This window comes from Pan paniscus, chromosome 18 (assembly GCF_029289425.2).
Source record: "Pan paniscus chromosome 18, NHGRI_mPanPan1-v2.0_pri, whole genome shotgun sequence".
In the NCBI taxonomy this organism is placed as follows: Eukaryota; Metazoa; Chordata; class Mammalia; order Primates; family Hominidae; genus Pan; species Pan paniscus.
The window spans coordinates 84,863,741-84,890,319 of NC_073267.2; the positions used below are offsets into that span (position 1 = coordinate 84,863,741).

Genomic DNA, 26,579 nt, shown 5'->3' on the forward strand with positions numbered 1-26,579 from the left:
CTCCGCCTCCCGGGTTCACGCCATTCTCCTGGCTCAGCCTCCCGAGTAGCCGAGACTACAGGTGCCCGCCACCACGCCCGGCTAATTTTTTTTTTTGTATTTTTATTAGAGACAGGGTTTCACTGTGTTAGCCAGGATGGTCTCGATCTCCTGACCTCGTGATCCGCCCGCCTCGGCCTCCCAAAGTGCTGGGATTACAGGCGTGAGGCACTGCACCCGGCCGCAACCATACTATTTACCCAAATGAACTGGAAACTTATATCCACACAAAACCTGAACACAGATGTTTAGAGCACCTTTATTCATAGTTGCCAAAACTTAGAAGCAACCAATGTATCTTCAGTAGGTGAATGGATTTAAAACACTGGTACATGCAGACAGTAGAATATTATGCAGCACTAAAACAAATTGAGGCTGGGCACAGTGGCTCATGCCTATAATCCCTGCACTTTGGGAGGCCAAGGCAGGAGGATTTCTTGATCCCAGGAGTTTGAGACGAGCCTGGGCAACATGGCAAAATGCCATCTCTACAAAAAACCCAGGCATGGCTGTGCACGCCTGTAGTTTTAGCTACTTGGGAGGCTGAACTGGGAGGGTCACTTGAGCCCAGGAAGTGGAGGCTGCAGTGAGCCATGATCGCACCACTGCACTCCAACCTGGGTGACAGAGTGAGACCCTGTGTCAAAAAAAAAAAAAAAAAAAAAAAAAAAGCCAGGGAAAGACATGAGGGAAACTTAAATGCATATTACTAAATGAAAGAAGCCAATCTGAAAAAGCAACATATGTATGATTCCAACTATATGACAACCTGCAAAAGGCAAAACTATGGAGACAGTAAAAATATCAGAGATTTCCAGGGGTTGTGGGATGGATGAATAAATGGAGCACAGATGATGATTTTTTGGGGGGCAGTGAAACTATTCTGTACAATACTGTAATGGTTACATGCATTTGTCAAAACCCATAGAATGTACAACATCAAGTGAACACTAATGTAAGCTACGGACTTTGGGTGCCAATGATTTTGTTTTTTAATTTATACTTTTTGAGACAGGGTCACCCAAGCTGGAGTGCAGTGGCACAATCTTGGCTCACTGAAACCTCAGCCTCCCAGGCTCAAGTGATCCTCCCACCTCAGCCTCCCGAGTAGCTGGGACTACAGGTGCGTGCCACCATGCCCAGCTAATTTTTGTTTTTTTTTGTTTTTTTTTTTTAAGAGATGAGGTTTCACCATTTTGGCCAGGCTGATTTCAAATTCCTGGGCTCAAGCAATCTGCTTGCCTCAGGCTCCCAAAGTGCTAGGATTACAGGTGTGAGCCACTGAGCCTGGCCAGGTGCTGATATTTAACTGTAGGTTCACCAATTTTAACAAATACACTGTTCTGGTGTGGGATATCGACTTTGGGGAGGTTGTGTGTGCTGGGGGGACATGGGTTATATGGGAATTCAATGTATTTTCTGCTCAAATTTTGCTGAGAACCTAAAACTGTTCTAAAGGATGAAAGGAACTGAGGGTGAAGGGAAATGGGAAGATGGTGGTCAAGGGGTACAAAGTCTCAGTTATGCAAGATGAGTAGTTCTGGGGAGATGCACAGCTATGTGACGATAGTTGACAATATTGTATACTTCAAATTTGCTAAGAAGATAGATCTTAAGTGTTCTCATCAGACAAATAACTATGTGAGGTGATGCACATGTTAATTAGCTTGATTATGGTGAATATTTCACAAATGTAGATATCGTCAAGTTGTACATCTTAAATATATAGATCTCAACAAATATATATACCTCAACAAAGTGGCCTGGGAAAAAAGGGAAAAAAGCTAGTTGCAGCACATGATACCTTATGGCCAGTTTTGTAACAACAACAAAAAAATCAAAGTGCGAACTTAATGTTACACGCAGTTAATCTTTAGAAAGGGAGATTATGGATACTTTCATTTTGTACATACATTCTAATTAAATACAGTTATAGATTATTTGTGTAATGTTTAAAAGCCAAGTTGTTGTATTTAAGCGGGAGGTGGTGAATTGTAATTCACGACCCACTCTGGGAAAAAAGAAAACAGTGCGGGCTAAGGAGATTATTTTGGTCGGTTCATCAGACCGCCTAACAAGGCGAAGACTTTCCTGAGAGTCCCTAAAGCCGCGGCCCCGGAGGCTTGTGGGAAATGTAGTCCCGAACGTGGATGGACCACCCCTCCGAGGACCCTGGGAACGGCGCGCGCCCCTGTTTCTGCGCATGTGCAGTGCTGCGAGCGCGCCGGTGGCCGCCCTTCCCCCACAACCAGCGGCGAGTGGGTGACAGAGCCCCCGTCTCCGCGCGTCTTCGCCTCCCTGCGCCGTGACCCGCTGTGGCACTGGGCCACGCGTGGAGGCTGCGCCCCTCCAGGTACGAGAGAGGCTTCCAGGTAGCTCCGTGCGGCCTGGGGCCGAGGGGAAGGAGATGAGGGATGGGCTCGTGCCCGCGCAGGGTGGGAGCCCAAACTTCGGCTACTCGTAGGCGGCAGTGACCCTCAGGGCGGCGTCCGGGGTTGCCCGGCGCTCGCCTCTGAACGGGGCCGGCGGGGCACGCCTGGCCGAACGTGCGGGGGCGGGGACGGCGGAGGGAAGGGCGGCTATGAGGCTTCGCCTTCTTCTCTTTGTCAGGAGATGCGCCTCCGACGGGCGGCGAAGGGCTCGGGCCGCGCGGGAGCGAGTCCTGGAGCCCCGGCGGGCGCGCGCGCGCGGGACGAGGCCCCGCCGGGGCGTGGTGGGGGTGTGGCCTGACACACCTGGCCACGCCCCGATGCCCGGTGCCTCGTGGGTGGAGGAAGGACTGGAGCCTGGTCAGTTGCCGGTGGTGAAGGAGAACCGTGATCCCTTTGTCAGAGGGTCTTCAGTGAGGTGTCCCCCTGATCCTGGCATCCACCCCGTGACTTCCAGCGTTATCATCTCCGTCGCTATCCCAGGAACACGGGAGGTTCAGAAGGGGAAAGTGATTTCCCTAAGGTCTCACAACCCGGTGGTACTTTATGTGAGCAGCAGATATTTTTTCATTTATCTTTTGATTTTACTCGCTGGTAGATTTTGCCATGTATACGTTTTGACGTTTTAAATTTCTCTCGGGTGGAATTTACTGTTTTTTCCGTTTGGGGCACCCAAAATTCTTCACTACTTTGAAATACGAAAGTTTTCCCATGATTCTGGTACAGTCACGCTCTGCATAACAGTGTTTCTGTCAACGAGGGACCTCATGTTAAATGGTGGTCCTATGTGATTGTAATACTATATTTTTGTATTGTACCGTTTCTTTTCTTTTCTTTTTTTTTTTTTTTTTTTTTTTTGAGACGGAGTCTCGCTCTGTCGTCCAGGCTGGAGTGCAGTGGCGCGATCTCGGCTCACTGCAGCCTCCGCCTCCTGGGTTCAAGTAGTGCTCTGCCTCAGCCTCCCGAGTAGCTGGGATCACAGGCGTGAGCCACCGCGCCGGGCCAGACACAATTTATTGATGTAACTGTTCCTCTAAATACTACTTTAACTACATCACTCAAATTTTTATATCTTGTATTTTCTTTTTTGTTGTTGTTTTTGAGACAGTGTCTCACTCTGTCACCCAGGCTGGAGTGCAGTGGCACTCAGCTCACTGAAACCTCTGCCTCCCGGGTTCAAGCAGTCCTCCTGGCTGGGATTACAGGCGCCCGCCACTACACCTGGCTGATTTTTTATTTTTAGTAGAGACTGGGTTTCACCATGTTGGCCCGGCTGGTCTAGAACTCTTGACCTCAAGTGATTCTCCCGCCTTGGCTTCCCAAAGTGCTGGGATTACAGGCATGAACCACTGCACCCAGCCTTTATATTGTGTTTTCATTACCATTCAATTCAAATTTTTTTAACTTCCCTTGTGACTTCATTTTTTACCCTTATTTATTTAGATTGTATTGCATAATTTCCAAGTTTTTGGAGATTTTCCAGATTTTTTTTTTTTTTTTTGAGACAGAGTCTCGCACTGTTGCCCAGTCTGGAGTGCAGTGGCAAGATCTCGGCTCACTGCAAGCTCCGCCTCCCAGGTTTACACCATTCTCCTGCCTCAGCCTCCCGAGTAGCTGGGACTACAGGCACCCGCCACCACACCTGGCTAATTTTTTTTTTTTTTTTTTTTTTTTTGTATTTTTACTAGAGACGGGGTTTCACCGTGTTAGCCAGGATGGTCTCTATCTCCTGACCTGGTGATCCACCTGCCTCGGCCTTCCAAAGTGCTGGGATCACACGCGTGAGCCACCGCACCCGGCCCAGATCTTTTTATATTATTGATGTATAGTTTAATTCTGATTTGGTCAGAATACTGTGTTACAAATTTCAATTATTTTAGATTTGTTGTGGTTTGTTTTTGTATTGTATTTTTGTTTCATTTTGTTTTAGTAGACTCCTGGTCTCAAGTGATCCGCTGACCTTGGCCTCCCAAAGTGCTTTACAGGCGTGAGCCACTGCGCCAGGCCTGTTGTAGTTTGTTTTAAGGTCGAGGATATGATGATCTCTCTGGGTAACTGTTTCGTGTGTATTTGAATAAATATTGTGCTGTTGATCGTAGAATCTTCCTTGATTGATTGATTGATTGATTGATTGAGACAGGGTCTGTCTCTGTTGCCCAAGCTGGAGTGCAGTGGTTCAGTCACAGCTGTCTGCAACCTCAAACCTTTTGCCTCAGCCTCCCGAGTAGCTAGGACTGCAGGTGTGCGCCCTAATCCTTTTGCCTCAGCCTCCCGAGTAGCTAGGACTCAAGGTATGAGCCACCACACTCGCCTAATTTTCTGTATTTTTTGTAGAGACGAGGTTTTGCCATGTTGCCCAGGCTGGTCTCAAACCCCTGGGCTCAAGCATTCCACCCACCTTTGCCTCCCAGAGTGCTGGGTTTACAGGCATGAGCTACTGTGCCTGACCCTCTTTTTCCATTCTTTTATCTTTTTTTTTTTTAATTTCCTGACTCCTACAACTGATCATCCTTTTACTTTGAATGTAGCTATGTTTTTATATTTAAAACAAACTGCTTATAGACAGCACATGGTTTGGTCTTACTTTTTTTATATAATTTGACCTCTGTTATTTAATTGGTGTGTTTATGCCAATTATTTATATAGTTGTGTTAAAATCTACCATCTTGCTGTTTTTTTTCTGTTTTTCTTATTTGGTCTTTGTTTCTGTTTACCTTTTTTTCTGTCTACTTTTGGCTTAAGTGGGTCTTTTTTATAATTACATTTTATCTCCACTGTTGTCTTATTGTATATTTGTAAAAATTTAACAGAGTTTTTGGTTGTTACCCTAAAGTTTAGTGGAACTTTAAAGATATCATACTGTTTTATGTCAATATACTTGGAACATTATACTCCCAATTTCATCCTCCCGTCTTTTGCATTATTGTTGTCATACATGTTGCAGAATATTGACATATGCTGTAAACCCACAAAACCTTGCTACTATTTTTGCTTTAGATAATCTTTCACAGTGATTAAAAGCAAGAAAAAATATCTATTGTGTTGATCCTCATTTTAACCATTCTCAAGAGATTTTCATTTATTTGTGTAGATTCAGGTTTTTGTCTGATGTCATATTTCTTCTATTTAAATAACTTCATTAAACATTTCTTCTAGTGCAGCTCTACTGATAATGAATTCGCTATGTTTTTGTTGTTTGAAAAAGGTTTTTTACTTCATTATCATTTTTGAAAGATATTTTTGCTGAGTATAGAATTCTTAGTTAATAGTTTTTTGCTTTAGTTGCTTTTTTGTTGTTGTTAAAGCACTTTAAGGATGTCACTACTTTGTTTTCTGGCTTAGTTTCTGATGAGAAGGTGGCTTTGATTCATTATCTTGATTTTTCTATGTATAATATGTCTTTTTTCCTCTGGCTGCTTTGAAGATTTTAACTTTGGTTTTCAGTTGTTTGGATACGATGTGTCCATGTGTGTTTTTGTTTGCGTTTAGTTTTTGATATTTTCCCTGTTTGGATAAATTGAGTTTCTTGGACCTGTGGTTTGATATTATTATTTTTGGAAAATTCTTGTCCATTATGCCTTCAAATACTTCTTTTCTCCTTTTGGAATTTCAATTACATGTTTATTAGACCATTTGATATTGTCTCACAGCCCTTGGATGCTCTATCCTTTTATGTTTTTCTTCCATTTCTCTTTGAGTTTCAGTTTGACCTATCTTCAAGTTTACTGAAACTTTTCTTAGCTCCTTTGTCTACTAATGAACCTGCTGAAAGATCAACTCTGTTACTGTACTTTTCTTAGCATTTCCATTTGATTTTTTCTTGCAGTTTCCGTCTCTGCTGAAATTCCCTATTTGTTTATTCATGTTGTCCACCTTTTCTAGTAAAGCCTTTAGTATATGAATCATAGTTGTGTTAAATGCCCTGTCTGATAATTTCAGCAGTTGAGGGTTCTATTGATTGTTTTGCCTCTTTTGATAGTGGATTATCTTAGTCTTGCCTTTATGGGTGTCTGATAATGTTAGATTGAAGATAGGTGCTGTTAGTATGATCTTTTCTGCCCCTTCTGAAGAGGCAAAGGGACTATCCCAGGAGGTGGTATTTTCCCAGGTGGTCTCTAGGGATTTCTAAACAAGTCATTCTAGGAGTTGTAAGGCAGGTCAGACCTTTAATAACAATGCCTTCCTTTTTCCTCTATTCCAGTTCTGCCTTCATAGTTCTCTGCCTTTGCCAAAAACTGCAGAAAATGAACAAATCCCAGGTGAGTTGTTTGTTTATTCCCCATTTTGCTTTTCAGTGCATTTAAGGAAGTTTATAAGGATCCAGAAAATGAAATAGAAAAGTATGAATAAGACACAAAGGAAACATAGCAAGAATAACTAATCAATACCAGCAGCCAAAAAGCAAATTGAGTTAATTAAATGTCTTGCATTGGTTATGAATACCAATTATTTGGTTCTGTACATTAGGTCTGAATAAATTTTATGGACCTTCATATAGATGGTGTTTTGGACAGCATCCCCAGAAACAACCAACTTTGAAAGGGTTATCACTTTATCTGTGGTTGTTTCATATAACATTCCTCAGTGCAAGTGCAGAAGATTATTGTATGTATTTGGTTTTTCCAGTCAGATTAGCCTAATGTCAGAGAATGCAGTAGATATGTGGGTTTGTATTTAAATTCCCCCACCCAAGCAGGTACCACTGTCATTACTTTCTTGTGTAGCTTTCCAGAGCTTATTTGTACATAATTACACGAGTACAAATAAAAGCACAAACGTAAGATAGCATGTTAATCATACTGTTCTGTTTATATGCATTCTGTTTTAATAGATTTCATTTTTTTTTTAGAGCAGTTTTGGGTTTACAGAAAAATTGAATGGGGAATGCAGTGTGTTCCCATATACACCCTCATTCCCAACCCCTACCCCCAGTTTCCTTTATTATTAATATATGCATTAATGTGTATATTGTTACAGTTGATGAGCCAATATTAATACTTTAAAGACCATAGTTTACAGTAGGGATCACTCTCTGTGTACATTCTGTGTATTTTGACCAATATATAATGACATGTATCCGTCACTATGGCATCATGCAGAATAGGTTCACTGCCCTGAAAATCCCGTGCTCCGCCTATGCACCTCTCCCTCTGTCTCCCTAAGTCCCTAACACCCACTGATCTTTCTACTGTCTCATCTCCCTAGTTGTGTCTTTTCTAGAATGTCATATAGTTGGAGTCATGCAGTAGGTAGCCTTTTTAGATTGGTTTCCTTCACTTAGAAATATGCATTTAAGGTTCCTCCAAGTTCAAGACCATCCTGGCCAACACGGTGAAACCCCGTCTCTAGTAAAAAAAAGTACAAAAAATTAGCCAGGCGTGGTGGCGGGCGCCTGTAGTCCCAGCTACTCGGGAGGCTGAGGCAGGAGAATGGCGTGAACCCAGGAGGCGGAGCTTGCAGTGAGCCGAGATTGCGCCACTGAACTCCAGCCTGGGCAACAGAGCGAGACTCTGTCTCAAAAAAAAAAAAAAAGAGAAGGTTCCTCCAAGTCTTTTCTTGGCTTGATAACTCATTTCTTCTTAGTACTGAATATGTCATGATGTGATGTACCACGGTTTATTTATCCATTCACATATTGAAGGAACAGATAAACTTAGTGGCTTCCAAGTTTTGGCAATTATAAATAAAGCTGTTATAAACATCTGTGTGCAGGTTTTTTGGGGGCATGTTTTCAACTCAGTTGGATAAATACCAAGGCCCCTGGATCATACACTAAGAATATAATTAATTTTGTAAGAAACTGCCAAACTCCCTTCCATGTGGCTGTACCATTTTACATTCCCACATTCTCACCAGCAATGAATGAGAGTTTTTTTTTTTTTTTTTTTTTTTGGTTTTAAGGAGCGGAAAGTTTAATAGGCAAGAAAGAAAAGAGAAGGCCGAAGGAAGAGGCTCCCCTGTACAGAGACAGAGGGAGGGGGGCTCCAAAGCCGAGAGAGGGAACCCCCTGAATGAGACTTTCTACGGCCCTGCATCCTCACCAGCATTTTGTGTTGTCAGTGTTCTGGATTTTAGCCATTTTATTTATTTATGTTTTTAATTTTTATTTTTTTTGAGATGGAGTCTTGCTCTGTCACACAGGCTGGAATGTAGTGGCGCGATCTTGGCTCAGTGCAACCTCCACTTCCCAGGTTCAAGTGATTCTCCTGCCTCAGCCTCCCGAGTAGCTGGGATTACAGGTGCGCACCACCATAGCCCGGCTAATTTTTGTATTTTTAGTAGAGATGGGGTTTCACCATGTTGATCAGGCTGGTCTCGAACTCCTGGGCTCAAGTGATCCACCCACCTTGGCCTCCCAAAATGCTGGGATTACAAGCGTAAGTCACTGTGCCTGGTTATGGTTTGTGTTTCAATCTCTTAATTATGTGATTTGATTTTGTTTTGTTTTTGAGACAGGGTCTCGCTCTGTCACCTAAGTGGGAGTGCAGTGATGTGAACACGGCTTACTGCAGCCTCGACTTGCTGGACTCAAGCAATCCTCCTGCCTAAATCCCCGCAAGTAGCTGGGACTACAGGCACATGCCGCCATGCTTAGCTAATTTTTTGTATTTTTTTGTAGAGATGGAGTTTTGCCCTGTCGCTCAGGCTCATCTCGAACTCCTGAGCTCAAGCAATCCATGTCCACCTCAGTCTCCTAAAGTGCTGGCATTACAGGTGTGAGCCACCGTGCTCAGTCCAATTATGTGTTTTTTAAATCATTCAGTAACATATCTTTGAAGTATTTCCATATCAGAGCATAGAGGTTGCTCATTCTTTTTTTTCCTAATCTTTAATTGTGTGACACATGTACAGAATAGTATATTAAGACATAACACTCTTTAAATGTGTTATAACAACATATATAACAAATATATATGCATTAAAGAACAATAATAAAATGGGTGCCCATGTAGGCACCCAAGTTAAGAAACAGAACATTATCTGTTCTTTATGACAAATTTTCTGATTGAATCCGCCTAGTAGATAGCCACTATCTTGACATTTTTCTTAATAGTTCCCTTGCTTTCCTTAAAGACTTTACCACTTAGATATATTCTTAATCTAATATTCAGTTGATAAACTATAACTGGGATTAATATCACTTATAGTCTTAATATAAAATTTAGTTAACAAACTATAACTGGAATTAATATTGCCTTGGTTTGCATAATCTTTTGTCTGATTGGTGGAGGTTTTTTTTTCCTTTCAGACATGTAAGATCTAAAAGATGCATCCGTGGGCCCTTTGCCAAGACTTAGGTTATCATTTATTTTTTAAATTACACTAGCTAGTGTTAGCTAAGAAGAAATGAAACCACTCATGTATTGCTGGAGATAGTATAGAATGATACAGCCTTACTGGGAGCAATGTGGCAACACCAAGCAAATTTAGCAGTGTAAAGCAGCTGTGTCTAGAAATTTGGCTACTGTTAGGGCCAGGTGTGGTGGGTCACGCCAGTAATCCTAGCACTTTGGGAGGCCGAGGTTGGTGGATCACTTGAGGTCAGGAGATCGAGACCAGCCTGGCCAACGTGGCGAAACCCTGTCTTTACTAAAAATACAAAAAAAATTAGTCGGGCGTGGTAGCATGCGCCTGTAATCCCAGCTACTCCGGAGGCTAAGGCAGGAGAATCGCTTGAACCCAGGAGGTAGAGGCTGCAGTGAGCCGAGATCATGCTACTGCACTCCAGCCTGGGCAACAGAGTAAGACTCTATCTCAGAAAAAAAAAGAAAAGAAAAGAAATTTTGCTACTGTTGGACAAAGCCTCCCAGGAAAAGATGAGCTGAATTGAATTTCCAGGTATAGCCTGGCTTTGACTTTCCTGAGAGTTTACAGAAGTCCCGTTTGGGGAGGTCATTGGCAAGGTCATGAGAAGCATAGGGCTCAACATAGTTGGGCCGTGTGACAGGGTCAGAGTGTAGACTAGGTATTGAATTTTTGGTACGAATATAATTAGAGGGAGTGGGATGCTATGCATTTTCTGCATCTTGGTTCACTGGTGAATAGCCACCACGCAGGAGTAGATTAAAGCAGAACACTTCTGTGACATGAAATGACTGTTCTCATCTGATCCAAGGCAGTCTGGTATGGAGGGGAAAGACAGATGTCATCAGAACATGTTCAAGATAAGCCAAACTAAGTACAGTTAAGAATCTGGGCCAGGTTCACCCAAGCATTCTGCCCTCAGGTTAATAAAAAGTTGGTACAGTGGCCGCAGGTATCTTGTTGATGACAACCCTCAAAATGCCAGCTTTTGAATCACTGTGTTCCAGTCCGTAACTACAAGTAACGTGGTGTCAGTAGAGAATCAGTGCTATTTCGCCATCTCCCACCGCTGTCTCCTTCCCACTCCTAGGGATTTCCTTCCTCTCTCTCATGTTGATCTTTTGTTTGCAGCCTCTCTTTTTTGGATTACTGTTGTTTTATTGAAGTACATGCTTCAGCAGCTTCTTGAGAAAGGGTTTGTGAGAGGTATGTTTTTTAGGCTGAATTTCTGAAAATGTCTTTTTTTTTTTTTTTTTTTTTTTGAGACAGTCTCACTCTGTCTCCCAGGCTGGGGTGCAGTGGTGTGATCTTGGCTCACTGCAGTCTCTACCACCGGGTTCAAGCAGTTCTCCCACCTCAGCCTCCTAAGTAGCTGTGATTACAGGTGTGTGCCACTACACGCGGTGAATTTTTGTATTTTTAGTAGAGACGGGATTTCACCCTCTTGGCCAGGCTGGTCTTGAACTCCTGGCCTCAAGTGATACGCCCTCCTCAGCCTCCCAAAATGCTAGGATTACAGGTGAGAGCCACTGCACCTGGCCTTCATTCTGTTCTGGTATTTGATTGATAGCTAGGTATGAATGTGGATTTGTCCATTCCTCACTTTAGTTCTGTCAGGCTTGATATGATTTGAAGCTATGTTAGTCATTGAATATATGGTTATGTATGTGTGCACACATATGATTCTGTCTTCCTGATGGACTTATCCTTTTATCATTTTGAAATGCCCCTCTTTATCCCTGATAATACTGCTTTTCTGATAAAAATAAAGCCATACCTACCTCTTCTGGGTTGGTTGGTTGGTTTGTTTTGAGACCGGATCTGGCTGTTACCCAGGCTGGAGTACAGTGGCTTGATCTTCACTCACTGCAGCCTTTGCCTCCTGAGCTCAAGTGATCCTCCCAGTATTTGGAACTACAGGCGCATACCACCATGCTCAGGGAATTTTTGTAGTTTTGTTTTTGGTAGAGATGGGATCTCGCCAGGTTGCCCAGGCTGGTCTCAAACCCCTAGGCTTACGGGATCTGCCTACCTCAGCCTCCCAGAGTTCTGGGATTACAAATGTGAACCACCATGCCTGGCCCATACCTCCTTTGTTTTATGATTAGTGTTATGGTATATATTTTATTTTTGCTTCAACCTATTTATGTTCATATGTTTATAGTATATTTCCCCTAAATAGCTTGTAGTTTGGTCGTGGTTTTGATCCAGCCTGTTTCTTCTTTTTTTGAGACAGGGTCTTCCTCTGTTGCCCAGGGTGGAATTTAGTGGCATGAACACAGCTCACTGCAGCCTCCAGTTTCTTGATCCAGCCTATTTCTATTTCTTTTTTTTGTTTTGCTTTGTTTTTTTTTGAGACAGGATCTCTCTTTCTCACCCAGGCTGCAGTGCTGGAGTGAAGTGGTGTGATCTTGGCTCATTGCAGCCTCAAGCAGTTCTCCCACGTCAGCCTCCTGAGTAGCTGGGACTACAGGCCTGTGACAGTTAATTTTAATTTTTTTTATTTTTTTGTCGTGATGAGATCTTGCCTCCCAAAGGGCTGGGATTATAGGCGTGAGCCACCATGCCTGGCCTATTTCTGTCTTTTAATTGGTTTGTTATTTTATTTGTGATTTTTTTTTTTTTACAGGCTTAGGTGAATTTCAGTGTGTCATTTTGCTATTTATTTTTAGTTGTCCTGTGTGTTCCTATTTTCCCTTTTATCTTTTTTTTAAGTGGTTGCTGTAGAGATTACAGCTTATAATCTTAACTGACCACCTCTATAATATTTTGCATATTACTTTACAGTTCGTCTGAAGTGTTTATGGGTTAAAACTAATATATAGGTACTGTCTACATCTGCTTCTTTTGGGTTGTTTATCTCTTGATTGTTTTTGTCTTGTCTTTTTTTTTTTTTTTTTTGAGACAGAGTCTTGCCCAGGCTAGAGTGCAGTGGCTTGATCTCCATTCACTGCAACCTCTGCCTCCCAGGCTCAAGTGATCCTCCCACCTCAGCCTCCTTAATAGCTGGGACTACAGGCACATGCCATTATGCCCAGCTAATTTTTGTAATTTTTGTAGACATGGAATTTCGTTGTGTTGTCCAGGCTGGTCTCGAACTCCTGGGCTCAAGCATTCCACCCACCTTAGCCGCCCAGTGTGCTGGGATTTCAGGTATGCACCACATGCCTGGCCTCATTGTTTTGGCTTGCTTGATTTCTCCTTCCTTCCTTCCTTCCTTCCCTTCCCTTCCCTTCCTTCCCTCCCTTCCCTCCCTTCCCTCCCTTCCCTCCCTTCCCTCCCTTCCCTCCCTTCCCTCCCTTCCCTCCTTTCCCTCCCTTCCCTCCCTTCCCTCCCTTCCTTCCCTTCCTTCCTTTCTCTCTCTCTCTCACTTTTCTTTTTTTTTTTTTTTTTTGACAGAGTCTTGGTTACCCCCAGACTGGGGTACAGTGACAACGCTCACAGTTCACTGTAGCTGTGACCTCCTGGGCAACCCTCCCACACCAGCCTCTTGTGAAGCTGGGTCCACAGACATGTGCCACTATGCCCAGCTAATTTTTGTACTTTTTTTAGACAGGGTTTTGGTATATTGCCCAAGCTGGTCTCAAACTCCTGGGCTCAATTTGTCCACCTGCCTCAGCCTCCCAAAGTGCTGGGATTACAGTCATGAGCCACTACACCTGGCCCTGGTTTTGCTTTTTCACATGTCTAGCAGTTTTGTTTGTATGCTGGATATGTTGTATGATACATAGCTCCTTCTAAAAAATGTTAAGTTTTGTCTGCCAGATAGCTAAATTATTGGCAGATGATTCTCATCCCGTTGGGGCATGTTTTAAGATTTGCAGGTGTGGGTCTATCGGTTTGGTCATACTCCTTTCTCCTAGGGTGTGCTCCGTCCTTCTAGGGCATGGCTTTTGTGGCATCTCAACTGTTTGTCAGTATCTCTATCTTGCTGGATTCAGACTGTCCCAGCTCCTCAGCACTATGCAACCTCTGAAATCTCTACTCAGCTCTCAGTCTCACAGTCGATGCCACTAGTTGTCTCGGAGGCTTGCCCTCCACCTACACATATTAGGAACTAGCCAAAGATCTGAGGTGAATCTTTATGCAGAATGTTAAGGCTTCTCTATGGCTTCCTTAGCTCCATCACCCTATGTCTTACTCCATTTTGTGCTGCCATGGCAGAATACTTGAGACTAGGTAATTTATAAAGAACAGAAGTTTATTTTCTTGGCTGGGCAAGGTAGCCATGCCTGTAATCTCAGCACTTTGAAAGGCCAAGGTGGGTGGATCCCTTGAGGGCAGGAGTTTGAGACCAGTCTGGCCAACATGTACTAAACCCATCTGTACTAAACCCCATCTGTACTAAACCCATCTGTACTAAACCCCATCTGTACTAAACCCCATCTATACTAAAAATACAAAATTTAGCCAAGTGTGGTGGCTAACCCCATCTGTACTAAACCCCATCTGTACTAAAAATACAAAAATTAGCCAAGTGTGGTGGCACTTGCCTGTAACCCCAGCTACTTAGGTGGCTGAGGCACAAGAATCACTTGAACCCAGAAGGTGGAGGCTGCAGTGAGCTGAGATCACGCCACTGCATTCCAATCCGGGTGACAAAGCGAGACTGCCTCAAAAAAAAAAAAAAAAAGGAAGAAATTTATTTTCTCACAATTCTAGAAGCTGAGAGTCCAAGATCAAGGTGCTGGTGAAGGCCTGGTCTCTTCTTCCAGGATGGCACTTGAAATGCTGCATCCTTCAGAGGGGAGGAGTGCTGTGTCCTGGCATGGCAGAAAGCAAAAGGGCAAAAAAGGAGATGAACTCCTTTCATCAAGCCCCGTTAGAAGGGCACCTAACCCCATTCACAAGGGGAGGAGCCTCTATGATCCAATCACCTCTCAAAGGCCACACCTCCCAATACTTAATTGGGGATTAAGTTTCAACATGAAATTTTAGAGAGTACAAAAATACTCAAACCATAGCATTGCCCCTAGATCCTAGTTGCTTTACAGACCCAAACACCAGTTTGTTTTTTTTTAAATTTATTTAATTAATTTTCAAGATGGAGTCTTGCTCTTGTTGCGCAGGCTGTAGTGCAGTGGCACCATCTTGGCTCATTGCCACCTCCGCCTTCCGGGTTCAAGCAATTCTCCTGCCTCAGCCTCCCGAGTAGCTGGGATTACAGGTGTGTGCCACCACGCCTGGCTAATTTTTGTATTTTTAGTAGAGACGGGGTTTCTCCACATTGGCCAGGCTGGTCTCGAACTCCTGGCTGCAAGTGATCTCCCCGCCTCGGCCTCTCAAAGTGCTGGGATTACAGGCGTGAGCCACCGCGCCTGGCCAACAACACTCACTTCTGCTTGGGCTTTGTTGTTCTGTGCCGTGGTTCAGCATGATTGTAAATGTGTGGCTCTCCTCATAGATGCCTTTTGGTAATTGTAGCCCTACAGTGATTGCTCTCCTGTGCTTGCAAGTAATTATTTATTTTGTCCAGTTTTTATGGTTTGCTTGTCTGATAATTTTGAAGATACTGCTTTCTGGTGTAGTCAAGAGGTCTGAAGGCTTTCAGTCTACTTACTTGTAACCTATTCTCTCCTGAAACTCACAGGCTTTTCTCTTTGCAGCCAGTGTTCTGAAATTTCCTTCGAATTTTTTTCTTCCATTATACATGGTAGATTATAAGATTTCTTTATTTCACAGAAATACAAATAAAGCATAGTAGTTTTATGAAATATACATATTTATATATATATATATATATATATTTTTTTTTTTTTTTTTTTTTTTTTTTTTTCTGAGACGGAGTCTCACTTGTCATCCAGGCCGGAATGCAGTAGCACGATCTCGGCTCACTGCACCCTCCGCCTCCCAGGTTCAAGCGATTCCCCTGCCTCAGCTTCCCAGGTAGCTGGGACTACAGGCGCCCGCTACCGTGCCCGGCTAATTTTTGTATTTTTGGTAGAGACAGGATTTCCCCATATTGGCCAGGCTGGTCTCGAACTCCTGACATCATGTGATCCGCCTACCTCGGCCTCCCAAAGTGCTGGGATCACAGGCGTGAACCACCGCGCCCAGCCGAAATATTTTTATGTATTAAAACAGTTGAAAGTAACATCAGTATGGTGCAGCTTTTGAGACAGGGTCTCACTTTGTCACCCAGGCTGGAGTGCGGTGGTGCAATCTCAGCTCACTGCAGCCTGGACCTCCTTGGCTCAAGCAGTCCTCCCACCTCAGCCCCCCATGTAGCTGGGACTACAGGCAGGCACCATCACGCTGGGCTTTTTGTATTTTTTTTTTAGAGATGGAGTCTCGCCCTGTTGCCCAGACTGGTCTTGAACTCCTGACCTTAAGTGATCCACCTGCCTTGGCTCCAAAGTGCTAGGATTACAGGCATGAGCCACTGCGTCCAGCCCAAGTATAGGTCAACTTAATTATCCACCTATTTTGCTGTCTAGTCAGTGCTTAACATTTTGACGTTTGCATGTATTGTGTATGTTGAAGATTTTTTAAAATATAATTTCAACTTATTTGAGATTTGGGGGTACGTGTGCAGATTTGTTACATAGATATTTTTCATGATGCTGACGTTTGGGGTATGATTGATCCTGTCACCAAGTAGTGAGAATAGTACCCAATAGTTTTCGCCTTTGCCCCCTCCCTTCCCTACCAGTAGATCCCATCTTTATGTTCGTGAGTACCCAGAGTTTAGCTCCCACTTATAAGTGAGGATATGTGCTATTTGGATTTCTGTTTGTGGTAATTCAGTTAGGATAATACCCTCCACCTGCATCCATGTTGCTGCAAAGGATATGATTTCATTCTTTTATATGGCTGTGGTTTTAAAATTTATATTACTTGTATTATAAGTGTATTAAAATGTAATTTTTCTGTTTTTTTTGGAAACAGTCTTGCTCTGTCGCCCAGGCTGGAGTGCAGTGGCACAGTCTTGGCTCGCTGCAAGCTCCACCTCCTGGGTACAAGCGATTCTTCTGCCTCAGCCTCCCGAGTAGCTGGGATTACAGGCGCCCGCCACCACGCCCGGCTAATTTTTGTATTTTTAGTAGAGACGGGGTTCACCGTGTTGGCCAGGCTGATCTCGAACTCCTGACCTCGTGATCCGCCTGCCTCGGCCTCCCAAAGTGTTGGGATTACAGGCATGAGCCATTGCGCCTGGCCAATGTTTTTTACATTACAAAAATCATACATTAATTTTGTCTCTTACTGTCTCTATCATATGAGGATCTGCCCTCCCCAGCATGCATTGTTGTTGGTTTTTTTTTTTTGAGTACATTCTTGCTCTGTTGCCCAGGCTAGAGTGTAGTAGTGTAGTGGCGTGATCTCGCTCACTGCAACTTTTGCCTCCCGGGTTCAAGCAATTCTCCTGCCTCAGCCTCCTGAGTAGCTGAGACTACAGGTGCCCACCACCATGCCCGGCTAATTTTTATATTTTTAGTAGAGACGGGGTTTCACCATGTTGTCCAGGCTGGTATCAAACTCCTGACGTCAGGTGATCCACCTGCCTCGGCCTCCCCAAGTGCTGGGATTACAGGTGTTGCCACTGCACCCAGCCTTTTTTTGTTTGTTTGTTTGAGACAGGGTCTTGCTGTGTCTCCAGGGCTGAAGTGCAGTGGCATGATCACGGTTCACTGCAGCCTTGACCTCCCAGGCCCAAGCTGTCCTCCTACCTGAACCTCCCATGTAGCTGGGACTACAGGTGTGCACCACCACGTCCAGCTAGGCGTTCTGTTGTTGTAGAGACAGGGTCTTGCCATGTTGCCCAGGGTGGTCTCAAACTCCTGAGCTGAAGCAGTCCTCCTGCGTCATCCTCCCAAATGCTGGGATTACAGGCATGAGCCACAGCACCAGCACTGTTTATGTCACCTCACTCAATCATAGCGCTAACCAGTATGTTTTGTGTGGGTGTACCCATGCTCTTTGTTTAATCACTTTTATATCATGAACAGGATTAGATAGAATTTTGGGTCATGTTATGTGCATTTTTTGGAATTCTGTTTATTGATGTTCCTGTGGACAGCTTCCTGTGCCTTTTGTTTTCAGTCTTTGTTACTTTGTTTATATTTTAGCTGGATCATTGAAGTTTGTGTTGTTTTTAAAATTTGCCTCTTGTAAAAATTGTATGTAGGTTTTTAAACCCTGAAGGTCTTAGTCTTTTAACAGACATTTATCCCATTTTTATTTTGATTACTGATTTTATCTGCTTTTCTTTTTCTGCTTATTTCCACCCTTTAAAGGTTTATATTTTTTCAGTACTTTCCTATTTTAAACAAAAGTTAATCAGAATTTTTCTTCCAAACATGGTACTTTCTTCCTGCCACAACTTCTAAGTTGATGACATCCAGAAATTAGTTTAAAACTTGCTTCCCCATTCCATATTTGCATACTTTTAATATGTTTTGCTGGTTTGCTATTGCTTTTTTTGCACATCCAACTGATTCTTGCTGGGCTTAATTTTGGTTTTGGTACATCTTTTAACAGTGGTAATAATGTCTGATACTTGACATCTATTATGTACTAGTCATCATTCTAGATCGGGGGTGTCAAACTCTGGCCCGTTGTCCAGATGGGCTGCTGCCTTGTTTTTATGTGACCCACAAGCTAAGAATGGTTTTTAATTTTAATGGTTGGGTGGGGGGGAATATCAAAAGAATATTTTGTGCTGTGAAAATGATTTGAAATAAAAATATGAAACTCAGATTTTAGTTTCCATAAGTTTATTTTTTTTTTTGAGGCGGAGTTTCACTCGTTGCCCAGGATGGAGTGCAATGGCACGATCTCGGCTTACCGCAACCTCCACTTCCTGGGTTCAAGCGATTCCCCTGCCACAGTCTCCTGAGTAGCTGGGATTACAGGCATGCACTACTATGCCCGGCTAATTTTGTATTTTTAGTAGAGACGGGGTTTCTCCATTTTGGTCAGGCTGGTTTCGAACTCATGACCTCAGGTGATCCACCCACTTCAGCCTCCCAAAGTGCTGGGATTACAGGCATGAACCATCGTGCCCAGCCTCCATGAATCGAGTTTTATTGGAACACAGCCATGCCTATTTGTTGACGTGTTGCCTATGCCTGTTTTTGTGGTATGATGGCCAAGTCGGTTTGTTTTAGCAGATACTACATGTAGCCTGAAAAAGAAAAATCTAGTTACTTGACCCTTTATAGAAAAAGTTTGTCAACCAACTCATTCTAAATACTTTCAGCCTTTTGAAGATTTGTCTTCTGACTTCCATTGTTTATGTTGAGAAATTAGCTGTCAGGTTTTTTGTACCTCTGAAGGCAATACCTGTTTTTTCCTCTGGGGTTTTTTCTGAGACAGAGTCTTGCTCTGTCACCCAGGCTCAAGTGCAGTGGGGCAGTATGGGCTCCCTGCAGCCTCCACCTCCCAGGTTCAAGCAATTCTCCTGTCCTAGCTTCCCGAGTAGCTGGGATTACAGGCGCCCTCTACCACACCCGGCTAATTTTTGTATTTTTAGTAGAGATGGGGCTTCACCATCTTTGCCAGGTTGGTCCCGAATGCCTGACTGTGATCTGCCCACCTCGGCTTCCTAAAGTGCTGGGATTACAGGCCTGAGCCTGGCCACCTCTGGGGTTTTAAATCAGTTTTGTTATATGCTGAGTGTTTTTTTTTTTTTAATGTACTTATTGTACTTGGGGTTGCTGGTTTTAAAACTATAGCCTGGTGTGGGGTGTGTTGGAAAATTCTCAGCTGTTATCTCTTCAAATATTGTTTCCACTGCATTTTGCCCCTCCTGGGACTCCTGCTGCAAGTATATTAGACCTTTTTAGCTTGTCCCACATATCTTTTAGGCTCCTTAATGTACCTTTTGCATTTCAGTTTAGATATTTACTGACATTTTTTGACTAATCATTTCTTCAGCTGTTCTGGCCTGTTAAATTCAACCATGTATTTTTTTTAAAAAATTTCTACCATTTTTATGGCTTGAATGAGGGGATGGAGGGACAGAGATCCTTACTTGTACCTGGTATTTTACAGTTGGAAGTTCATTTTCTGCCTTAAAGAGTTAAAACTTTGACTATTTAAATATCGATGTCACAGAAATAATGCCTATGTGAGCTTTATTAGCACACTGGTAACACTGAATATCTAATGTGCTTGTCTCACAGTACACATCTTGAGAGCAGAAACAGTGTTTATTTTTTGAGACAGTCTTACTCTGTTGCCCAGGTTGGAGTATAGTGGTGCAGTCTTGGCTCACTGCAGCCTCTGCCTCCCGGGTTTAAGCAGTTCTCCTGCCTCAGCTCCACCACGTAGCTGGGAGTACAGGCATGTGCTACTATGCCCGACTAAATTTTTTTTAGTAGAGATGGGATTTCACCATGTTGTCCAGGCTGGTCTCGAACTCCTGACCTCAAGTGATTCCCCCGCCCACCCACCCTCCCAAAGTGCTGGGATTACAGGTGTGAGCCACCGTGCCTGGCCAATAGTGTTTTATTAATCTGAGACACCTATCAAATATGACAGTGCCAGAGATATAGGGGAATCTGAATAAATCTCAACTATTTATAAAAATGTATTTTGGAAGACATGAACAAAAACAGTGAACAAGATGTATCGTTGGTGTAATATATAGATTTTCATGATGAATGACAAAGTTTTCATCTATCCTTTCTCTATCACCAAATGATCATCTTAGGATGAATAACAATATGCCATTTCAGGGATCAGTTTCATTCACGGATGTGACTGTGGACTTTACCCAGGAGGAATGGGAACAACTGGACCCCTCTCAGAGGATCCTATACATGGATGTGATGCTGGAGAATTATAGCAACTTACTTTCAGTGGGTAAGGACGGTTTTCAGGTACAGCTCACCATGTGCCTAGAGGTATTTATGTCCTGTCTCAGTGACCAGAAATGAGCTTCTGAATTACTAAATGTTTTTGGCCTAAGTCTTCAGGTGTTAAACCTGAGAGATCTTGCAGCCTTTAAAGCTCTACCTCCTTTCCTTTAAGGCTTCTGAAGTCCAAGCAATTAGGAGCTATGTCCCATTAGTAAATGGCTGTCAAGCCATATGCAATTTTCAAGTTGGAGCATAGAGAAGAGTTTTGGGTAGCATAGAGTTGTCAATTCAGAACGTTCTAAGGGAGATAGGACGGGAGAGAGGGAGAAGCAGAAGCCAGTGGAATTAGTATCCAGAGGAATATGAGCAGCTCAGTACCTTTGAAATACTTTTCAGGAATCTGTTTTTCAAATCCCTAACCCTTAAGTATAGCTGAGGACAGATGACCTGTACCTCAATCTCTGAAGCATACCTCCAAATATCTGTCTCTCCCTGCTTACCTTTTTCTTTTTTCCTGTTTAATCTTATAGATATTTGCCTGTCACACTTGAGCCCTGAAACTTTCCTAACATATCTTAAACTTCTGTTGTAACTAGTTGCTCTTTCATTAGCATTCTCACTTTGCCAGAATGGTAACGTTTGTATTTTCGCTCATAAGAATCGGTGTAGTGGCCTTAAGATGATAGATTTTTCAGTATGAGAGTGACAGTGTTGTCCTGGACAAAATGGCAGCAGGATCACAATAAGATAACCAGCAATAACGTAAGATGAAGGTCTAGATTGTGGCTGGGTAATTTTAAATTGTTTTCAGCTTTTTAGATTTAGGGGTACATAGGTGTATTCTGTGATGCTGAGGTTTGGGTTTGATTGATCCTGACACCTAGGTCGTGAGCATGGTACCCAGTAGCTTTTCAACCCTTGCCTCCCTTTCCCACCAACCAGTGTGTCTACTGTTGCCATCCTTATGTCCGTGAGTACCCAGTGTTTAGCTCCCATTTGTGAGCCTCGACGTTACTGAAAAGGACACGATTTCATTTTTTATGGCTGAGTAGTATTGTGTCTTGTACATGTACCATTCTTTTCCAGTCCACCAGTAATGGGCACCTAGGTTGATTCCATGTCTTTGCTATCATGCATAGTGCTGTGATGAACCTACGAGTGGGCATGTGTCTTTTTGGTAGAATCTTTGAGACAGGGTCTCATTCTGTCACCCAGGCTAGAATCCAGTGGTGACATCACGGTGCACTGTAGCGTCCACCTCCTGGGCTCAAGTAGTCTTCCCACCTCAGCCTGGAGTAGCTGGGACCACAGATACACACCACCATGTCCTGCTAATTATTTTTTACTTTTGTAGAGACAAGTTCTCTGTAGAACTCCTGACCTCAGGCCAGGCGCCGTGGCTCATGCTTGTAATCCTAGCATTTTGGGAGGCTGAGGCGGGCAGATCACCTGAGGTCAGTTCAATACCAGCACCAACAACATGGTGAAAACCCCTCTCTACTAAAAATACAAAATAAGCTGGGCATGGTGGCATGTGCCTGTAATCCCAGCTACTCGGGAGGCGGAGGTTGCAGTGAGCTGAGATCACGCCATTATACTCCAGCCTGGGCAACAGAGACCGACCCCATCTCAAAAAAACAAAAATAAGACCTCCTGACTTCAAGTGATCCTCCTGCCTTGGCCTCCCAAAGTGCTGGGATTACAGGCATGAGCCACTGTGCCTGGCCAGATGATTTTTAATGGGATTGCTAGGTGAAAGGGTAGTTCTGAATTATTTGAGAAATCTTCAGACTGTTCTCCACAGTGGCTGAACTAATTTAAATTCCCACCAACAGTGTATCTTAGCCTTGCCAGTATCTGTTGTTTGACTTAATGAACCTGGGTAACTTTATCCTTAAGATGCTGAACACATTGAAAGAAGTAGGCTGGGCATGGTGGCTCATGCCTGGAATGTTGAGAGGATCCCTTGAGCCCAGTAGGTCAAGGCTGCAGTGAGCTATGATTGTGCCACTGCACTCCAGCCTGGGCAACTGAGGGAGACCCTATCTCTAAATAGAAATGGAAGAAAAGTAGGATATGATAGTGAAAACATGTTCACTCTCCCAGCAACTTCAGTAGAAAAAAAAAAGCAATAAAACCAGCAGCAGTCAGTGATCCTGTGGTAAGGGTTGTGTATCTCTTAGCGAATGAGGTTCCGGATTTTACCTTACCATTTGCAAGATTCTCACTTAAGAGATTTGGAGCTCTGCTATCTGGTTGTCACTGCAAACCTGTGAGAAGTGCTGTTCTCTGGAAATCATTTTGGTAAAGATGAACAGTAGAAAAAAAGGAGAAAAAGCTTAGAACTATGCAGACTGGTGCTGGTTCTACCATAGTAGTCCGAGTTTAGCAAATAATACCATTAGTCGAGATCTGCTTAGGTGTTTCCCTTTAATTCCCTCATCTGCTTAATTTCTCGGTCTCTGTGCTAACTGCAGTGTCCTTAAGAACACTATGAATCTCCATCCCTGGCATTGCCAGCCTTCTCATATTGTGTTCTGTTTTCTGTCTCATTTCACCCTCTCTGCCCACTTTAAGGTCATTTTGTCATCTGGCAATGCTACTTGTATTGATTTTGGTTTTGTTTTGTTTTTTTAACCGCAAGCTATTACCTTTCTCTTTCAAAGTTTGAAAGGAAACATTTGCGCTGGGAATTTTTTAATATTGGGAGACTGGGTCCCAAACTAAAGAGTCAGCCCTGTGATAGAATACGTGTGAAGACTTCCCATTCGGTAACATTACAGCAGAGGCATTGACAAGGTTCTTTTCATTGTGCTCTCTATCCTAGAAGTGTGGAAGGCTGATGACCAGATGGAGAGAGACCACAGAAACCCAGACGAGCAGGCGAGGCAATTTTTAATTCTTAAGAACCAAACCCCAATTGAGGAAAGAGGCGATCTCTTTGGAAAAGCACTTAATCTGAACACAGACTTTGTTTCTTTAAGACAAATACCTTATAAATATGACTTACATGAAAAAACTTTGAAATATAATTCAGACTTGCTTAATAGTAATAGAAGCTATGCAGGAAAGCAGACTGATGAGTGTAACGAATTTGGAAAAGCACTTCTCTACCTGAAGCAAGAGAAAACCCACAGTGGAGTAGAATATTCTGAATACAATAAAAGTGGAAAAGCCCTCAGCCATAAAGCAGCCATTTTTAAACATCAGAAAATAAAAAACTTGGTTCAACCTTTCATTTGTACTTACTGTGACAAGGCTTTCTCCTTTAAGTCACTCCTCATTAGTCATAAGAGAATACATACTGGAGAAAAACCATATGAATGCAATGTATGTAAGAAAACCTTCTCCCATAAGGCCAACCTCATCAAACATCAGAGAATTCACACTGGGGAGAAACCTTTCGAGTGTCCAGAATGTGGAAAAGCTTTCACCCACCAGTCAAACCTCATTGTACACCAGAGAGCACATATGGAGAAGAAGCCCTATGAGTGCAGTGAATGTGGAAAGACATTTGCCCAAAAGTTTGAACTCACCACACACCAGAGAATTCATACAGGAGAGCGACCCTATGAGTGTAACGAATGTGCAAAAACCTTCTTTAAGAAGTCAAACCTTATCATACATCAGAAGATTCACACGGGGGAGAAACGCTATGAGTGCAGTGAATGTGGAAAATCCTTTATCCAGAACTCACAGCTCATCATACACATGAGAACTCATACAGGCGAGAAACCCTATGAATGTACTGAGTGCGGCAAAACTTTCAGCCAGAGGTCAACTCTTAGATTACACTTGCGAATCCACACAGGAGAGAAACCGTATGAGTGTTCCGAATGTGGGAAGGCCTTTAGCAGGAAGTCCCGACTCAGTGTCCATCAGAGAGTTCACATCGGGGAGAAACCCTGAAACTCCAGCCAGGTTGTACTGTGGAAAACTCCTGCCAGAACTCTTCAAGCGGGTGAGAAACCTCATGACAGTATTGAGGGAACATGGGAATTCATACTGAGATGCAATCTCTCAACTCAAAAATGTATTAAAAATAGGATCCCATGAGAACATTATACTGGAAGTTACATGTGATACCCAGCTAAAGAATACATATCAGAATATATCCAGTTGTAAATAGCCATACCCAGTTGTACTACAATGAGCTTTTTAAAATCTTGAATGAATTGAGTATTCTAGACAGCAGCATAAGAAATATACAAACAGTATCCTATGAATTTAGTGGTTTTATGTGGATATGCCACAAAACACAAGTGGTATGCTTTAGATCTGCACGTGTGAATTTAGCATAATCACTGGGAATTTGAAATTCTTGTCCTCTGTGATAATTAGGACATAACAAGATTTTCCATACTAAACATCACATGTGTTTTTCAGTATCTCTGCAATCCAGTATGCATTCCAAATGAAATGTGTAACACATTTAAAGTAGCATGGAACCTACGTCTTTCCCTACTGCTTGCTGGCATATATCAGTTGGTATGAACATTGTTCTTGAGCTGCCTCTTAGGAAACAGAAGACAGTGTTGAAGTTTTCCCTGCTTCTGGTTTGCTGAAGATTTTCTAGAAGCACTATTTACACAAATATGCAAATGTGAAATAACTGATCAATAACATGAAGGAGGCAGACATGAGCTGTACTACTCAGTATGCACCACAGAATAGGAGTTTGCCGTGTAAAGACAATATCCCCATTCATCATGCTCTTATTTTCCCATGGGATATTTGCATACAAATGCATGTCTGTTACCAAAATATTGTGTAACACAGACAGAAACCACCTGTTTTTGTCTTTCCTTGTTTCCCTTAATATTTCATGAATTGTCTAGCAAAAATGGTAGGATGCTTCTGTAGTTCACAAATGTTACATTTCAGAGACTTTAGAGGAAAAATTATTTTAAATAACTGTCAACTGTTTCATTGCTTTTTAAATTTTTCATGTGCATAACCCCCTTTAGAAGTGAATTTTTACACTATTTTGTTGTTTAAAGGAGGCATTTCTACTTCTTTGAGTTTTGCTGTTGCCAACCTAAAACATTTCCCTTTAGAACATGAGTTATAAGTTATTACTTTTCCTTTAAATGTTTACACTTTTATGTCAGATTTTTCAGTGGTCTCTCCATATATTAACAAGAATTGTTGTGTAACTCAAAGATTTGCTTTTATAGACTTGATTTCAAATTCTTAAGTTCAGCCTTTCCCTATCAATCACAAATCATGTATTGGAAATTATAAACGGCAACCAAAAACTGGCTTTTAAAAAATATTTTTGGATATCATTGATGTGCTGTCACACTATATATTAATTTGAGTGACTTTCTGAACAAATTTATCCAGAACATCCATAGCCCAATAAGCTTTTGTCTAAGTTGTCATCTTACTTACTCACAAAGGAGGGGAAAACGTTATTTTCATAGCTGCTTTTAGAAATGTAAATTGTAACAGCCTCCTTGGAAAACATTGTGAGTCTGTTTTAACATTAATATACTCTTACAACCTAGGAATCTCCTGGGAATCTATCCCTAAGGAATAAAAAGTGCCAGTACTTAAGATTATATGTTTACTAATGTATATTGTATTTTTTGGTAAGGACCAAAAAAAAAAAAAAACAAAGAAAAAAGACCATCAGTAAGGGAATGGATGAATAAATTGTGGTAAAAACATACCATGGCTGAATGGTATTTCCTTGAAAAGAATGTGTGGGAACAAACTCCAAACTTCTCTAGGTCAAATGAGGAAAGCAAGAGAGGAGAGAGAGAGTGTATGTGTGTGTGTAGCAGTTTTTACAAAATAAAGATAAACCCTTATATATGTGTGTCTTTGTATATGATTTTATGGGCCTGGTGAATAGAATTCCTTCCATTTTTAACCTGTGGACCTCACCAGCTTTATCAGTGAGGGCTTTAGCAGTAAACTGAATTAGCGCCATATGAAAGGATGACTTGGAGAATGAGAGAAGGATTAAGGGAACAAACAACGGATGGTAAGGAATCCA

General features: G+C 42.5%; 1 protein-coding gene across 4 annotated transcripts; it reads left to right on the forward strand.

Annotated features, from left to right (window-relative positions):
• The first annotated feature begins 2,139 nt into the window (after nt 1-2,139).
• On the forward strand, nt 2,140-26,391 carry ZFP1 (ZFP1 zinc finger protein). Of its 4 annotated transcripts, none has more exons than XM_034940710.3 (4): nt 2,140-2,392; nt 2,650-3,016; nt 6,670-6,727; nt 23,403-26,391. In XM_034940710.3, exons 2-4 carry the CDS (start codon nt 2,789-2,791, stop codon nt 24,482-24,484), a joined length of 1,368 nt encoding a protein of 455 aa, XP_034796601.1. In that variant the 5' UTR covers nt 2,140-2,392; nt 2,650-2,788; the 3' UTR covers nt 24,485-26,391. The 4 variants fall into 4 exon arrangements, with proteins under 4 accessions (XP_034796601.1, XP_008953141.1, XP_003829578.1 ...); XM_003829530.5 differs by lacking the exon at nt 2,650-3,016 and adding an exon at nt 20,453-20,579 and having other exon boundaries at nt 2,148-2,392; XM_057299971.2 differs by lacking the exon at nt 2,140-2,392 and adding an exon at nt 20,453-20,579 and having other exon boundaries at nt 2,950-3,016.
• Nucleotides 26,392-26,579: the final 188 nt, after the last annotated feature.

Coding starts and splice junctions, on each gene's coding strand:
- ZFP1 (XM_034940710.3), top strand. CDS start 2,789: ATGCCCGGTGCCTCGTGGGTGGAGGAAGGACTGGAGCCTGGTCAGTTG. Junction 3,017..6,669: donor ACAACCCGGTGGTACTTTAT/GTGAGCAGCAGA, acceptor CCTCTATTCCAG/TTCTGCCTTCATAGTTCTCT. Junction 6,728..23,402: donor AGAAAATGAACAAATCCCAG/GTGAGTTGTTTG, acceptor TCTCTATCCTAG/AAGTGTGGAAGGCTGATGAC.